At 45.0% G+C, this 18,021-nt stretch overlaps 1 protein-coding gene across 2 annotated transcripts; it reads left to right on the plus strand.

The window, feature by feature from the left end:
- The first annotated feature begins 9,970 nt into the window (after nucleotides 1-9,970).
- LOC135608007 (cytochrome P450 734A6-like) lies at nucleotides 9,971-13,304 on the plus strand. Of its 2 annotated transcripts, XM_065100398.1 has the most exons (5): nucleotides 9,974-10,560; nucleotides 11,323-11,546; nucleotides 11,642-11,877; nucleotides 11,950-12,370; nucleotides 12,480-13,304. In XM_065100398.1, the coding sequence occupies exons 1-5, from the start codon at nucleotides 10,263-10,265 to the stop codon at nucleotides 12,957-12,959; spliced, it is 1,659 nt and encodes a 552-aa protein (XP_064956470.1). In that variant the 5' UTR covers nucleotides 9,974-10,262; the 3' UTR covers nucleotides 12,960-13,304. The 2 variants fall into 2 exon arrangements, with proteins under 2 accessions (XP_064956463.1, XP_064956470.1); XM_065100391.1 differs by having other exon boundaries at nucleotides 9,971-10,560; nucleotides 11,642-12,370.
- The last annotated feature ends 4,717 nt before the right edge of the window (nucleotides 13,305-18,021 follow it).

The raw sequence follows: 18,021 nt of genomic DNA on the forward strand, positions 1-18,021 counted from the left end.
CAAACGCAGAGACAGTCCAAGAATCAGCAGTGGCTTCAACTTCATGTTTTGTCCTGGCTCGAGGACTTGAAGTGACTGCCATTTGCGTGTCTGGAGGAAGCGTTCGGCATTCATGGCCCAGCAGCTTGCATGTTAGTTGATGTCATTGCAAGCATATGATTGTAACAAGATCTTCCGCATCGGCAAAGCTGGAAGAGCTGATAGGTGCAAGATGACATGGCATCATCACGTCGCAACACGAGGTGATCGTCGAAAGCCAATCATACATAATCGAGAAATGGCTTTCAGATCGAAAAACACTTAAGCACCATGTGGCAATACATGGATGACTAATCGATCGTTTGAACCTCATGATTGGTGTGACTTAGACTAATCCGATCGATGTGAGCAACAGTGTGACGGAAGCCATGCCACGGTTCGGCTCAAGACATTGCACATTTCCCTCTAATCGTCAGTGATCCCTGATGTAATTGTCTCCCAAGTGATACATTCTCAAATAGACAATTTTACTTTAGTATCGATCTACTGGTTCGCTTAGATCGAACGTTAAGACTAATTTGATCGTCGGAAGGGTATTTGTTGGAATGTGCCTGACTCAGTTTTTGTATATTTAACATTTTACGAATCATAATTTGAACTGAGATTGACTTGGAATAGATCTGGATCATATCTGAATCATCATACCAACTCGAACAATCAAAATTTGTACTAACAAAAACCATTATAGAGCTTATGAGAGCTGATCAAGATGTTTGAACTTGTAGTTCTTAACACGAGCGACAGATTTACTTATCCAGCACAATACTTGCTGCAATGGCATTCAATTGAGCACTTCAACTCTCTCTCTCTCTCTCTCTCTCTCTCTCTCTCTCTCTCTCTCTCTTTCTCTCTCTCTCTCTCTCTCTATCTATCTATCTATCTATGGGGGAAGGACCAAACAACGAGATCTCTCTCTCTCTATCTATCTATGGGGAAAGGACCAAACAACGAGAACTGAGTCCATAGATCATGATCTACTAAATTCTTGAAATTTAACGATAGATTAAGCATAGGTACGCACACACACACACACACACGGACACACTCTCTCTATCTCCCTTGTCATCGCATTGATCAATAATTATACGGATATCTCGAGAATGAATGGAGATGAATCTTCCTTGACGATGATTTCAGCACTTATGATTTCCTCGCGGGTGAGCACGCCAAAATCCATAGTCTACCCCGGCATCAAGTACTACCGAGAAAGCAATCTAACAGCATCATGGACCTTAGGGTTTCACGGATATGCTACGAATGAATAAGGATTAATCATAGTGGTCAACCCTGCATGCTCCAAGATTATCTACCAAAAACACAAATCAGAATCAATGCCTGCTTTGACTCGAGTTCTCGTGGTGGTGACCAAATCTTTGATACGGTAAAGCATAATCTAGTCACCCAATTCTTTAAATACGAAAGAGACCGATGTAGATCTCCAAGATCTTGGCCGATGAGGGACGTGCATTTTAGTGGTGAAACTCGTTGGAGATGCTGGGAAAGTGGATGTGAAGACAGACTTTTTATCTTTCACTTTAGTTAGTACATCCTACACCACAAAGGTAATTAGGTGAGGGGAATTGCGATCCTGGTGAGCCAAGTTCGTTCTTACAGCAAAGCACAGAAAATGACAGCAAGCATGCAGTGATTGTCCAATGATCTCTTCCAAGATTGTGTGATGACCACAACCAACCGAGGCCCAGGGATCACTAGAGTTGGTCGGCATGCACCGGAGTTGCCAACCGGCTACTCCCTCGAAGGTTTAGGGTAGGCAATGGGCAGATAGAGTGCATGCTACGTTGGAATTGGATGACATGGATATCTATCTCGCTCACCTTGTCGAGGACAAATGACATGACGGCAACCAACCAAAACTCGCCGTCGGTGATGAATAGTGTGCCGAGCCGACAATGACAGCACGAATCCTAAAGCTCGATCGATCACGGTCTTTGCACCGTACGGAACCACAGCACGCGCGTCTCACGAGGGGGCCCTGCTGCGAAAAGACGGAGCACATGCGAGGCGCGAGGAAGACAGCGGCAGTAGCACAGAGACGACAGGCGGACACGGCTGGGGCAGCCTGCTCCGACGACGACAGCATCGCCATGAGATGTGTTCCCCCCCACCCGTCACCTCCATCTTCTCACCAATTATTGCCGCCATTATTATTCCTCCCACCTCTCTCTCTCTCTTGTTGCAGTCATCATGCTCGTAGCTGTTTCTAATCCGTCCACCAAGATCATGTCTCTCCGACGCTCGACTTGAAGAACAAACACATGAGAATATTTGGATTTCCCCCAGCATTGTTATCAACAGCGATATCTCCCCCTGCTCTCCTCTGTTGTATACCAATTTCTAAGGAAAGAACAAGGAAACCTTGTATGTCTATTTAACAATTACAAATCATAACATCTCAGTTACTTGGAATCCATTGCAAGAATCTTTTGTCAACTTTATATAAAAGTAATATATTATAATTAAATTAAATGAATTTAAATCTTCAAGTAAAATCTTCCTAGTTATCCATCTACCTCCATTAGATCACTATTGATAATTCTCTTTCATTTTTACTATTATACCTAATTATTTATATATATATAATTTTATTTCTTCATCTTTTATAGTAACTTTGTGTATCTACCACACTATTCTCATCTCAACAATATAAATATTTTTTATTTTTTATTTTAAATTTAATTTTTTTTTTCCAAATTTGAATTTAGCACATGCTTTCATATAAAACTCGTTAACTTACATACATATCATTGTAATTCATCTTCATTGGTTGTTATTATTTTATTATTTACTTTTTTATTTTAATATTTTATTTTTTATTTTAAATTTGAATTTAGCACATGCTTTCATATAAAACTCGTAAACTTACATACATATCATTGTAATTCATCTTTATTGGTTGTTATTATAATAGCGTTGAAACTCTAATTGACATCAAGACACTTCAAAGTATCACTTGCTTTATACATTTTTATTTTTCATAAATTTACCCTTTTTTAATTTTCATAAAAAAAATTTAAGTGATTTTAATTACCAAATTTTAAAATATTAAAGTCTTTATTGAGACATTCACGTTGGTTAGTGCATTTGTTACACAAGTAATGTGTATTACGTTTGAGTCACGTATGTACATCCTTTAATACAATAAAAATATTTTTTAATTTTTTTTAAAAAATACTATTAATAGTAGTTAAGTTTGTAGTTATTGGGTAAATATTAACGGAAGTGACATATATAAAAGATTTAAATTTTAAAAGATATGTATATAATTCTATACGGACAAATATGTAATTTTTGAAGCTTGAAAGCATATATATGTAAAAGCCCTAATGATGATATGACATTTTGTTGTTAAGGTGGATATATTAAAACTTATATTCGAATCTCATATTATCTCATATATATATATATATATATATATATAAAGTTAAAATTATAGGTTAAATATAATACATTCACATATTTATCATATTTAAAATTTAGAAATAACGTATTAGTTGTTAGAAATTTGATATTGATATCCCTCTAAATATTAGAATTCTTCGTATGTGTCCCTTTCGTTAATATTCATCCAAAATACAAAGATCATGATTAACACTGGTTAGCTAATTTGAGTTGAAAAATCGATATAAAAAAATAAAAAACCTGAAATATCCTTAATATTTCGGCTAATCACAGCTACCCAGAGTCAGCTAGGTTACATTAAAAAGATTTATAAAACATTAAATTATTAAAACACTTCTAATCTTTATATCGACTATCTGTGATTAATTAGTTTAAGTTAAAAGATCCATAAATACATAAACTATCTAAAATATATATCTTGAATACTCTTATAATCAAAATGAGTTTAAAGAATAATTTGTGGTTTCAACTTAAATTTAACACATTTAGAGAAAGATGAAGTTAAAAGGGGAGTACCCGAGACAACTGTGTGATGGTACAACTATAGCTTTTTGGAACAGTTTGCTTGTCATCTTTGTACCCATTTGAATTCCAGAGAATGCCCCCTGCCTGCCTGCCTGCCTACCTACCTACCTACCTACCTACCATCCATTCACTAGCTTTGTTTCTCCTGTTGGATCTGCAGTGCTCCCAGATCAAAACCTACAAGTTTTGGTACTCGAGGAAAATGAATGGGAGCATGAATTCAATACTTAAACTTATCCCCTGTTTCTGATCGTCGAGGGCGCAAGATCAAAATGCATGTGGAAATGCGTGCGCGTTCAAGCAGCTGCGGTGTAGTGGCAATATATCAAACAGGTGTCATGCAACAAAAGATAGTGGGGGGGTAGAATAGAATACGCCGGTGGGATGGACAAGGAATGCGTGGTTCGAAGCGGTGGTGGTGGTTCCTTTGGCGTGTCTCTCAATCAATCTTTTTGTCCTCGGCGCGCCGTGACGATGAGAGCAGTCCAAAGCGGGATGGCAGCTTACGAGGGCCGGCGTCGCTCCTCGATGCGATAGCAACGCTCTCTCCTCCTGTCGGCAGATATCCGTCCCCTGGCGCTTCGCGGCAGCTCTACACGCTTCCAGAGGACATAAATGCCAAAGCAGGCGAAGGCGATGGTCTCTCGTAGACGCCAACCGGCACAAGTGGTTACATAACGAACACCAGGCAGCGTTGGTGGAGAGGGGTAGTTTGGGTAGTTGGGAAGAAATCGCTCGATTCGTAGGGGCGGAGGCTAGAAAAGGCTCAGGGAGTGACGTGACGGGACAAGCTAAGCGGGTGGGGGGAAGATATAAAAGCGTAAAGGGCTAATGATTGGGAGCCACGTGGTCGGCAGGGATTGGCGACAGTGCCGGATCACCATGCCGCGGATTGCGTGGACGGCATGCCCGCAGGCGCACCGTATCTTAATTATTAATGTAAATAATTAATTAAGATCGAGTTTCGATTCGTACTTATTTGATGATAGAAAGCTAAGTTTATTTTTCTAAAAGTCATGTACTTAAAATTTTCTACCTAGCGAGCGTGGTCGGCAAACGGGGACCGTCGGATGGGAGAGTGAAGGTAGGGGCTCACGCGGCTACGGTGGCCCGCGTTCGCTTTCGACTGGAGAATCTTTGGAGTGTGAGGAGGGCGGAAGATAGCGACGATTCAGAGAATATTCTGTTCTCGGGGTGGCGTTACTGATGATGCCTCTAAAACCGATACCCGAGTAGAAAACGGAAAAGAAATCACCGTTAGATGTGGCAGAAGAAAAGTGGGAGTAGCAATACAGCAAGAGTGACTTGTAATGTTCTGTTCTTTTCATTTTTCTGCAATTGTCATTGAAAACATCAATCACGTCGAGGCATCGCATCGACGACAAGATACTCAAAACTGTTCCTACTCCTCCGTCAATCAAAATGGACTCCAATTTCTGTCTATCTCTGCTTGCACATCATATTCATATGACTAATTACATTTGTGAGATGGCAAAAGGCTTAATTTTTTAGATGGATAAAATATGAGAAAATTGTGAAAATAAATAATAAGATCGATTTGAAATGATCATTTTTCTGTATGTATGTATGTATGTATGTATGTATGTATCACTGACCTAAATCAAGTGATTTAGATTGCTAATTCAGAAAAATACATGGCCTGCCAAATCAATCCCAAAACCTAAAAGTATCATCATCAAGCATGCATAAAACAGGCAATTGAATCACTTGCATCGTCTCCAATTTGTCTTCTCTTACAGCGCAGGATGATTCCCCAATTAATTATGGGCAGAGAGGTAGGTGGAAGCCACCCAAGAAGGGGCTACCTGCTGCCATTAGTCTGGCCTTAATAGCAGGGCCCTGCCTAAAAATAGAGAACAAGGTAGGCTTAAATCAATCACTTGCATGTTTGGCTTTGGTGGTCAAGTGCAGGACAGGGAGGTCACTCACTCTATCGTGGGTGGCTCTGCAACATCTGACCTAATTCTTGCTAATGGACGCTGTGTTCAGGACACTCATGAGAATTCTGATTACGGTTTGACCCCCATGGGATTTGCTTGCCATCTTGATGATACAAAAAGAATTTTGCAGAGCATTTACTTTTTCTAACCTAAGAACATCAAGTTGGGAAGTGCTCATTCTTCTTAGATGTTGTGTTTCTTTTAAGAAAGAAGAAATGATGTTTGGAAGAGGCAAAAGAGAAGAAGCAGAGGCCAACATGATGTCAAGTCAAGTACAAACAAAAGGAGAGTGAATGGGACTCATCCAACCAAGATAAGAGGAGTGCAACTGGTAATGGTTCCCCAGACTTCATTAGAAGAAATCCAGGTAAGGGAAAGGAAAAAAGGATTGTGTGTCTTCTACTTGTTAGCAGCAGACACTTTTAGCACAGAGCAGAGACACAAAATGGTCCATCTTCCTGAGGCCCCTTTTGAATTAAATTTACATAGCTGAGACACAGACCATTAAGTATGAATGATCACAATGATGTGGTGGGGGGGACTTGGTCTAATACTCACTGCCATTTACAAATGCTGTAGCTCCAAAAAAAGTGGTACAAACATACATATCACAAAAGAAAAGCTCAAGCCTTGAGGAGAAAAAGAAGTCAACATTTGAGGGGTTTCAGGGAGACAATTTCTTTTGATAATGGAGGGGTTTGTCCCCAAGAGTTCTTAAGTGGTCAAATGAGGCAGCCATTGCTACATAGAATAATTGGGCAGTTAATAGTGCTCTGGTGACTTCAAATTATAGTACATCAAGTTGAAGAATGTTAGATGGGGGGGGCTGCCCTACTCTGTATTGGATGTATATCGACCAAAAATATTTATGGACCACCTAATAGTAGGTGGGTGTGCCAAATACTGTCCTGCATTATCTATGACAAAACATTTTGCACATTGATGTATATGATACCCAACTCTCTCTCTCTCTCTCTCTCTCTCTCTCTCTCCTTAATGCACTGTGGTGATGGACAGAGACATGTTCATCAATGATTTGCCATCACAGGGTTGCTGGATCATCATGGATGTGAGATGAGTGCTGGTCTACAGATAATACCTACTCTGGATGTGTCTCTTACAAGCTTGTGTGACCTCTCCACAGCAGATTACTTGTTTTAGCTCAATAAAACAAGCACAAAAAAAAAAAAAAGGAGAATTCTCCTCCTTATCAGAGGCCCTAAAACCAGTACTGGGGAGTGATCCATATGGCTATATATTTTTTTGAGTTGGCTGTCTTAGCTTGTTGGAATAGGAAACAGATGATGCCAACCCTGTTTGATCAACATCATGCTTGTGCTCAGGGGTTGGAGTACTTTTTCTGTATTATATTCTCAGTTTCTTGTTGTTGAGTAAGCTTGCTTGCTTGCTTGACAAAGATATAGATGGCTCATACTTCAGCCTGATATGATAAAAGAATCTGTCTCTCATTTATGGCAGTAGGTCCCCAGATTAGGACATTAGACCTGATCATTGTCTTACACAGAGAAAAGGTGTTGGTTGGACTTAAAATAACTGGGGACAAAGAAAAATCTGCTGAAAGAAGCTCCATTTACAATCTGATTAATGACTTGCGGCTCATCAAACTCTACTGCAGGAAGCATGCTTTGGAGGACTTTAGACTCGAAAGTTTCTTGCGTGAGCGGCTTTTGCACTCTCAAAGATTCAGCTTGAATACCTTTTCATGAGTTTGAACTCTGTATATAGTCGCTTTGCTCTTCCACACCAAAAAGATTTCATGCTTGATGGCCGCCGACCACCACAAGGTGTTGCTCACAAGAAAAAGTAATCAAGACAGAGTTGAATGATTCAAGTTTTGCTAGAAATTGGCCATGGTTAGGTGATTCAAGAAGGTTCCAAAAAGGTTCAGGTTCTTGAAGGGTGCATGATTGATTGGCTAATGAGTGTGGGTTTAGCTTTCTCTGTCTTCCAGCTTTGGGTTGGATGCTGCTGCAAATCAATGACCTGAGAGAGAGAGAGAGAGAGAGAGAAATGGAGAACGAACAACTCCTGGGTCTTCCTTGAAGGAAGGGAAGCTGCTTCTTGTCTTGCTCACCGGCCGCCGAGCCCAAGGTGGGCGCATGAGTCCGAACCCCGAGCCCGAGCACTGGGGTTGTGCCCGCCCGACGCAGTGGGGAACAGGAGAGGCCCCATGCTGTCTTGGTTCCATTAGGACACCAGGTCGAAGGGAGAAAGAAGGCAGGGAGTGCAGAGTGGGCAGTCCCCATCTCGCCCCACGCAAGTCGGGGTGGGGGCATGTCCTTGTGGGCGGCACATCGGCCCGGCCGTAGCGGAGGAAGCCCCTCCGAGATGGACATCGGTGCCTCGTCGTCATGTGCTCCAATTTAAGTGCGTCCTTCCAAAACATCACCCTCTTCTGCTCCCTCTCCTTGGCACACTTGGCCAACACTCTTCCAAACACCCAAGTAATGCTCTCAGATCGCATCCGTCTCCTTTGCCTGTTAAACCCATATGCTTAGTTAACCTGCTGCACGAGATTAGTTTAAGGTTGCTTCCGAAATCTAATCTCCACTCGATTAAAGAATGATGGCAGTACTACTGCATTAGTACTCGATGACAACTCAAGGATCCCGGGCGTCTCTGTTATTCCAATAATCTTTCTTGTTTCTGGGAAGCTCTGAGGGCACCAGTCATGGTGATGCGTGGAGTGTTCTGAGAAGCTTCCCGTGCAACGCAAGCTTCCATTTATCACCCCCGCCCATGAGAGACTGCAGTGGCATTACTAATCATGTCAGATTTGGATGCGTAAATTATCATCGTTTATGTGGATCCAGGTCCTGTTATTGCACACACCCAACTGCAGAGAAGCTCTACAAAGCTGGATAGAATGGCAGCTTTGCGCAGGTCCATTATCCACTTGCAGTCTCGACTCTCCAAAAGCCAACACGGCGTTCCAGGCCTGGATTTTAGATTAATATTGCATAGTGCTTTCTGCATTTGTACTTGCAGAATCACAGTCTCTTCTCGAGATCTTAGCTGCTCCACCAACCAAGATCAAAATCTTCACTGTTGTTGCAACAAGTTCTATGGCACATCACGGGGATTTACTCTGTCTCTTTGACAAACGCAATGTGTATGATCCGCAATAATCCCCCATGGCAAAGCAGCTTCTTCCTGTGAGCACACACCACCAACTTAGCGCTCTCTCTCTCTCTCACTCTCTCTCTCTTTCTGCATGGATCAAGAAAAGTACAGTTTCGCAGAGTTGAAAGGCAGCAGAGCTGCGGGGGGCCCTTGGGCACATCTGGCTGCTCCCGAGAACAACTACTTGAGAGAAAAGTAGCAGCAAATGCAGCTTCCAGCATTGGCTGGAGCTGAAACTTTGGCCCTTCTTTTCTGCCGGTTTCTAACTTGTATAAAGCCCCTTTAATGCTGCTGCCGCTGCCGCTGCTGCCCTCCATTTTCAGAGCCTCTCTAAGCTTCTCTTTTTTTGCCTTTCTCTGGAGAAGGAGAAATAAATGCCACCATTCTTGCCAGAGAGCGACGCTTCTCATAATGGACCTGCGCGTTCTGAAGGCAATCATCACAAGCGGCAGTCTTCTTCTTCTTCTTCTTCTTCATCTGTTACACTACTACTTATTTCCCCTTTTAAATGCTTTGTCCCTTCTGCTAGTCTCCTCCTCCTCCCTGATGCAAATTCTTCAAAGAAAAAGTTGTCGAAAAAATGATCTTTGAATCTCAATCTTTCATCGAATCATCATTCCAAAATAATGTGAATATATATATGCAATTATATGCATGTATATTATATCTTCACGTACCCCATGCTGCTGCTCTTGTAGCTGCTGATTAATATGGGAAACCAACAAAGGGAGCACACCGAGACAACACATAGGTCTGTAGCCATTTCTCAAAGGTCACTTTAGTAATTAGACCAACTCAATTTGCTCCCTCGTTGACCCTTATAACCCCGACGGCGGCCCCAACGGCGCCGGCCCTGCTACGCCTATATAACCCCACACACCTATCCCTCCTTACCCCTCCCCCCCTCTCTCTCTCTCTCTCTCTCTCCAAATCAAAACCTATTCCTCTCCTCATCCTCAACTCTTTTTGTACTCAACCCACCCATCTGTGTTGCTATAAAAGAGGACCAGACCGCAGTTGAGAGGCGCGGCTTCTGTTTCTGTTGTTGTCGTTGTTGTTGTCGTGTCAGCTAGCACTGCTGCTGCTGCTGCTGCTGCTGCTGCCAGCCACTGGAGCGCTTCTAGGAAACCGAGGTGGGAGGAGGAGGAGGAGGAACAGGGAAGATAAGAGAGCATGAGCTATACGGTGGTGGGGTGGTCATGGAGGTGGTGCTTGTCCCTGGGCATCATAGGGGCTTGCATGTTCGTGGCGCTCAAGGTGTTGGACTTCCTGTGGTGGCGGCCGAAGAGGCTGGAGGAGCACTTCGCAAGGCAGGGCATAAGAGGCCCCCCCTACCGCTTCTTCGTCGGCTGCGTCAAGGAGATGGTCGGCCTGATGCTGGACGCTTCCTCCAAGCCAATGATGCCTCAGACCTCTCACAACATCCTCCCAAGAGTCCTCTCCTTCTATCACCATTGGAAGAAGATCTACGGTACTTGCTCCATCCTTCCCGCTCCTCCTCCTCCTCCTGCTTCGGGGGTCTCTGTTCTTACTCTACTTTGGTGGCGCTTGTGGTTGGTGGTGATCATTGTTCGTTTGCTTCTTGGGTTTGCTTTCCACGCTTCTTCTCTAGTCTATATTTCCCTTCCATGCATTGAGCCCTACGGGACGATTGTGCTTGTTAATTTTGGGCTCCGGCGAGCCTCCTTATTTCTGTGCTCGAGGACGGTGAGCAATTTCCTGTTCTCATCATCCATGTTTAATGTGTCCTCTCCTCCTCCCTCTCGATTGCTGTCAGGATCTTTTGCTCTTGTGGTGGTGGGGCAATTCAAGGCTTGCTAGTTTCTTTGTTCCATCCCATATTGAATCATATGGTTTTGGAGCTTTCTGAGCTTGAATATTGAATTATGGGATCTAGTTTTCTTCCTCTTCCTTTTTTGTGATGCATAATTTAGCTATTAACTGACCATACGAGCTTTACTGCTGTACCAGCTTGAGGTTTTTGCCTTTATCCACTTAGAGAGACTCAATGATGCCCTTTCAGCTCTCAAGTTCTGTAGTTGTTGTTCTCGCTCTTTTTCTCTGTCCCACTTCTGAAATCTTGCTTGGCTGCTCTGCTCTGCTCTGCTGCCCCCATAACATAATCTTTCACCTTCTCTTTTCCTCCCCTCTCATGTATTTATCTACCTCAATTGACTGTCCTTCTTGGTTCAATCAATCCTTTTCTTGTTGCTGAATCAGACTCCTTTTGCAGGCTCCACATTCCTGCTGTGGTTCGGCCCTACCCCGCGCCTCACTGTCGCAGACCCCGACCTCATCAGGGAGATCTTCTTGTCGCGGTCCGACGTCTTCGAGCGCTACGAGTCCCACCCGCTGGTCCGGCAGCTCGAAGGCGAGGGGCTGGTGAGCCTCCGAGGCGAGAAATGGGCTCATCACAGGAAGGTCCTCACCCCCACCTTCCACATGGGGAACCTCAAGGTAAGCACCTCATTCCTTACCTGTTCGATTGCTAGTGCGACCCTTTCTCCAGCAGCGGTAGACTGGCAACTAATCTCACCGTGGCCCTGGATCAGCTCCTGATACCTTTCATCGGGAAGACGGTTCTGGATATGGTGGAGAAGCTGCCGACCTCCGGCGACGAGGTGGAGATCGACGTGTCGGAGTGGTTCCAGACGGTGACCGAGGACGCCATCACCCGGACAGCATTCGGCCGGAGCTACGACGACGGCAAGGCCGTCTTCCAGCTGCAGGCCCAGCAGATGGTCTTCGCGGCCGAGGCCTTCCGCAAGGTGTTCATCCCCGGCTACAGGTATCAGTCTCTGCTCGTGTCATGCTCTGCTACTGCCCTCCGTGGACGTTTGACTAACGTTGGATCTCATAGGTTCCTGCCGACGAAGAAGAACACGAACTCGTGGAAGTTGGAGAAGGAGATCAAGAGGAGCCTGATCAGGCTCATCGGCCGGCGGAAGGAGCGGCTGGGGGAGGAGGGGAAGCCCGACGGCAGCGTGAAGGACCTGCTGGGCCTGATGATCGACGCGAGCGCGTCGAAGCAGGGCGCGGTGCAGGCGGCGTCGCCGAAGCCTGTTTCGTCACCGCCGTCGACGATCACCGTCCGGGACATCGTGGAGGAGTGCAAGACCTTCTTCTTCGCGGGAAAGCAGACCACCTCCAACCTGTTGACGTGGACGACGGTGCTCCTGGCCATGCACCCGGAGTGGCAGGAGCGCGCGCGGGCGGAGGTCCTCCGCGTGTGCGGTGCACGTGATCTCCCTACCCGCGATCACCTCGCCAAGCTCAAGACGGTACCGCCCCCATCTGTCTCTCCCTCTCTCTCTACCCCGTCAGTAGGGGTAATTCGGTCAATTACTAAATTTACGTGTCGTCTTCGTTTCTTCGGCTTATTTTGGGCAGCTGGGGATGATACTGAACGAGACGCTGCGGCTGTACCCGCCGGCGGTGGCGACGATCCGACGGGCGAAGGCGGAGGTGGAGCTGGGCGGGTACCACATCCCCCGGGGGACGGAGCTGCTGATCCCCATCATGGCCGTCCATCACGACGCACGGCTGTGGGGCCCGGACGTGACCCAGTTCAATCCGGCCCGGTTCGCCGACGGCGCCAGCCGCGCCGCCCGCCACCCCACCGCATTCATCCCCTTCGGCCTGGGCCCTCGGATGTGCATCGGCCAGAACCTGGCCCTCCTCGAGGCCAAGCTCACCGTCGCCGTCCTCCTCCAGCGCTTCGCCTTCCGCCTCTCCCCTTCCTACGTCCACGCCCCAACCGTCCTCATGCTCCTCTACCCCCAGTACGGCGCCCCCATCCTTTTCCGCCCCCTACCTCTGCCGTCCGATCCCTCAACGACGGCCACGACTCACACCCAAAGCCTCTCGTGACAGACTGCTTCCTCCCTCCATCATCTTCTTCTATTACTGTCATGACTTTGACCCTCTTGGTATCATCATACACGTTGACCAAACCACCCTGTAAGCTTGTGCCTCGACTATGTGACCAGTGACCACCACCACTACTAACTTGGCCGTCCTCTGCAATGTAAAAGCTCGGGATACCCTTAACACTGCACCTCTTTAGGTGTCAATGAAGCGAAACCAGTCTTCCTCTCTCCTTTTTCTCCTCTTCTTTTTTTTTTGGTCTACATCTCCACCATTGCTTTGGTGCTTGTACTACTACTGTATTATACCCCTCCTTCCAGCTTTTGCAATACACGATTTGTTTATCCTTGTCTTCTCGCTCTCTTGCACTCTGCTCTAAGGAATAGTGTTTCTTCATCAAGCTTTGTCACTGCAGAAGAATCGACTGTTGTGGATGACCCAGATAAAGGGAAGTGTGGTGGTGGAGTGCAGCTACGACAACAGTGGAAGCACCACCAAAAGGGTGCGCAGAGAAAGAAGATGATTGGCGCGTTCCGGCCGCGACAATGAATCAACGGGGGATTGAGATGCCGAGAGAGGGGGGGGGGGGAGGGAGGGAGTGAGGGCGGAGTCGGAAGCTTGTCTGCTTGCTGTGTCTGTGTGTGTGTGTGTGATCAGAGAACAGAGTGTGGGAGTGTTGGAGCAGAACAGGGTGTCCTGTTGGCTAGCTGTCACTCCGTGGTACAGACAAAAACGCAGACAGAGTGCCGGCACTGTTGCAGCGCACATAATCTCTGGCGCGGTGGACCCGACGGAGCAGGAGCAGGAGCAGTAGCAGTAGCAGGAGCAGGTCGGGGCTCGCGGACAGGGTGGTGAGGTGCTTTCGGCACTTTCCCGGTCGTTGCGGACAGAGTCGTTGAATCACTGTTGGATTGCAGCATTGATTGCTTAACCAGTTGCATGAATTGTCCACGTCCCGACTCCAAAGCACCGGCTTCCCTGCTCAGATGCCCTCTTGCCACCCCCCCATTTACTCAAAACTCATCGTCCGCCTACCACATGTTCGTCAAAATGCCAGACGCCATGCACTCGGTTTTCGAAACCTTGCATCAAATGCCACCGTCTGTCGTGCTCCAGCGATCACCCCCTTGCTAATCTTGATTAGGTTTGCAGACAAGCATGAGAGGTGATGCCACATTGACATGCAGCAGAGAGGGGGACACCTTCATTGTGATAAAAAGCAATACAGTAGTACTTCATTCATGACTGGTGGAGTGGCTCACCATTCTCTCTCTCTCTCTCTCTCTCTCTCTGCTTTCCTGCCACCACACTTGACAATGCCAGTGGCACAACATACCACTGCATGTGTTGCTGCACACCTCTCTCTCTCTCTCTCTCTTCTTTATGGATGTTTGGGCACTCAAACCTTATTGAGCAGTGAAAGGTAGATTCATATGATGGTAAGCAGCCTTTCGCAAGTATTGAACCCCAAGATATGTGTTTCTCATGTGTCTCTGGTCCCCATGACAGCATGTGGAAGAGGAGTCATACCTCAATCCTCCTCTTCGCTTCTCCTCCTCCCTTCCTATAAAATATGGGAAGCATCCCAATGTGCATGTGATCCTTCTACATGCCATAATTACCTTTCAGATTTAAATACCACACAATCTAACCCCAGGCACAGACACACTAGTTTTATCTTCTCAGTCTCCTCCTAAACCATCTCTGTAGCCCTCTGCCAGGGGATTCATTCATCCATCCACACCAACATGCAGCATGAGCTTTACTTCCACCATTGCCTCACCTTTATCCTTGGATGCTGATCTAAAAAGGAGTGAGAAATCATGGGAAATCTCATCCTGATGTGCTTGTAAACCCTTGGGAAGAAGAAGAAGCCATTCCTCTCCATGCTTTATGGAACAAGGGGTGGATAATGCCTGTCATGCAGTAAACTAATAGCAGCACCCCCCAAGGCTTCCTCATCATAGCAGCAGCACTACTTTTGTGTATGCATGCATCCATGCATGTGTCTGTGTTGATGCGAATAACCGGAAGCTTTCATTCCCAATGCAGGGCACTGAGGATTCAAAGTAACCTGATGGCCATGAAGGGCAAGTAGGAAGCAGGAGATGAGTTTGGAGTCCTTCAAGAGGGTACCATGTCCTTTCTCTTTCTTCAAAGAGGCCTTTAGTTTATGACCCAACTTGATTCTCCTGCTTGCGGCAAATCCCTATCACACTATTACTTAAATGCAACTGTACCCATTTGAGCTTATCTCGAAAGAACACACGAAAGACATATTCCAATGTTAAGCACACAGGATCTCTGTGCATGTGAAAGAAATGATATAACCCAAGTAATCCATATAAAATTGCCTCAGTAGTCCATGTTTAGCTGGACCAAAACTACTTCTTCTTAGCATCAGCACAATCTGTTTGTATCTTCCTCTAAAACTAATCCCCCCTCCCTCCCCCTCCCTTGTGCAGGAATAGTAAGGAAAGAAGGAGAGCCCAGAGAATCCAGTAGCATTTTGGAATCTTTTTACATGCAAGAAGGTGGTCAACTTACATTTTTTTGGCACCTCATGCAATCATGCGAAAACCATGATAACTTAATCCTTCTTCACCTTAATAATGCAGCTAATGATACGGCAAACTATTTAATACAAGGTGGTAATGTGATGTCAAAGAAGAGGCAAAACCAGGTTACTACAGCAGACTTGCAGCATCAGATAACTATAGAAAGATTGATGTGGAATGGCATTAATTAGAATCTACATCCTGGACTACAGTGCATCATCAGCCTTATAATAACAAGTGGTGTTGGACATCATCGATATGAGTTTATGTGACTTTTAGAGGCTCTGAAACCACAATTGCTGCTCTTCTTTCAGCCTTCAGGAAGCCAGTCGAGCAAACATGCGAGATTTGACAAAGGGAAATCTCATAGGAAGGGAATATATATATATATATATATATATATATATATATATATATATATATATATATAGGAATATTTAAATATTTATTTAAAATTTTTAGATCACACTCTATCTTTTAGATAATTTTTTTCTTATTTAATTTTATTAAAGTTATCCTAATTGCTATAAATAATTTATTTTTCTATCTTTCTTACAAATCGCATACATTCATCTCAATTAAGTATCCAATTTTCAGAAATCGATTTAGTTGAAGGCTATTTTGGGGTACACCAATTAATTTCGACTGATGAGGAATGACAACCTCTCAGAAAGTAATACTTTCATGTCCAGAAAGAAAACCCCTCCTATTCTGCCTGCAGTGTTCAATGCATCAGGCGATTATGAACTCATGAAACATGAGCTAAGATCGATCAAGAATTCCACACATTTAACACATTCCTGCGATCAATCATTCATGCCCGCAAACTGTTTGCACAAATGTTGTCAGTTTCTGCTGGCACATGAATGATCGAATCCAGTAGCAGCCTCCACAACACGCCGTTAGATCAAACTGCGATCTCCCCTTCCATCTCCGGCTGCAGCGGCGCCCCCCAAGGGGCTCTGAGAACAAGAAGGCTACAAGACCCTCCCCCGCGACAAGAATCAAACCAAAACACATGTCCAACATGGAAGCTGTTGGTCGTTAGGCGTGCCGACAGCCGTCCGACCGAAGCCTCGCAACAGCTGCAGCCCAGGTGCTGCGCTCTTTTCTTTAACCACAGGGCGGGGGTTCTCGCAGTGGCATTCCGTCGAACACATGGCGCGCAGCCTGAGAGACGCTGGCTCGGGTGCTGCGCTGCCATGGATTCCATCTCACATGAGGCCGCAGGGGGCTCACAAAACCAGACCCGGGGGAGGCATGAACAGACGCCTCTCGTATTCTAATGGCCTGCACTCCCCCTAGTAAATTGTTTGAGATCTCGTCTCATCACAGCTCACTTTGTTTGGTGCCCCTCGGCCACTGCTGCCCCCAGCTAAATGCCAAAGGCCGGTCCTTCATCTGCGCCAATCTGTCGGGGGTATGGAAGACAAGGGGAGCATCGCCATCTCCTTCTCCATGATTGGCAAGTCTCCCACTCCTCCATGGAATACTCTATTTTATGTGTCCTGCACTGCTGCTTCTCCCTGTCTTCTCTCCTCCACAGAGTGGTTGGGTTACAGCTGCGTGTGAGCTAATTGTTGCAGCTCAAATCACGCTTAGCTGTAACAGTGATCCACTCTGTTAATTTATATTTCCTCTTATATTTCTATAGACTTTGATCGCCCAAACAATAATCTCAATCGTTTGGGCGTTCATCGGAGAAGATAGAAGGTGGGTTTGGGGAAGAAGTCTCCAATAGGAGATCTAAAAGCTCATCTCCAATAGTTTGACTTTGATTTGGCATTTAGTGCTTAATTGCATGGTTTATACATCTCTTCATAGAGGTCAACACCTTTTTCCTCAGGCAGTCACCGAGGCATATAACTATTGGAGCTTACAAAGTCAACCGTCTTTGCATCTCCACACAAATCATAATTATCTTCTGCCTAAGAAGATAATCTTCAGACATTCAATTTTGCTTATGCATACCGATCATATTAATAATCTTTTGTGGTTTCAGTTTTTCTTAATCTACAAAAAAAAAATTCAGGTTTACATTCGTAAGTTAGTAATTACTCACTAAGGAGCATGAAATCTTATCATGGTGTTTGGGTCCCAAGTTTTTGGTTCAAGGCTTAATCTATAGTTTGTCCTTCTTGATTGCTTAAATTTGTGGGTTGACTTTTTTTGTAGCACCTAATTTATGGTTTGACAGTTTATGGTTGACTAATTGCTTAACTAATACAAAGTCTTTAGTGGCTTAATTATTTTCATCCTAGAGAAATTTCAAAATCCTTTAGGGTAAAAAAATATGCTTTTTGTTACCTCCTATAAAATAAGAAATGCATTTGCCCTTCTCATTTCCTATTGTAAGATCAAGGGATTGCTCAGATGTTCTATGAACAACAAAAAGCTTCTAACTTTGTCATAATAATTATCACCACTTCCAAATCATCTGTAAAGTCAAATTAGTAAATGTGATAGATTGACCAAGTTTAACAACAGGGAATTTAAATTAAATGGAG

The sequence above is a fragment of the Musa acuminata genome, chromosome BXJ1-2 (genome assembly GCF_036884655.1).
Source record: "Musa acuminata AAA Group cultivar baxijiao chromosome BXJ1-2, Cavendish_Baxijiao_AAA, whole genome shotgun sequence".
Lineage (NCBI taxonomy): Eukaryota > Viridiplantae > Streptophyta > Magnoliopsida > Zingiberales > Musaceae > Musa > Musa acuminata.

What these genes read in the sequence shown, in the direction of transcription:
- LOC135608007 (XM_065100391.1), top strand. Translation starts at nt 10,263, where the DNA reads ATGAGCTATACGGTGGTGGGGTGGTCATGGAGGTGGTGCTTGTCCCTG. An exon ending in TCCACATGGGGAACCTCAAG is followed by an intron (nt 11,547 to 11,641) that starts GTAAGCACCTCA and finishes GCCCTGGATCAG; the next exon opens with CTCCTGATACCTTTCATCGG. An exon ending in ACCTCGCCAAGCTCAAGACG is followed by an intron (nt 12,371 to 12,479) that starts GTACCGCCCCCA and finishes TATTTTGGGCAG; the next exon opens with CTGGGGATGATACTGAACGA.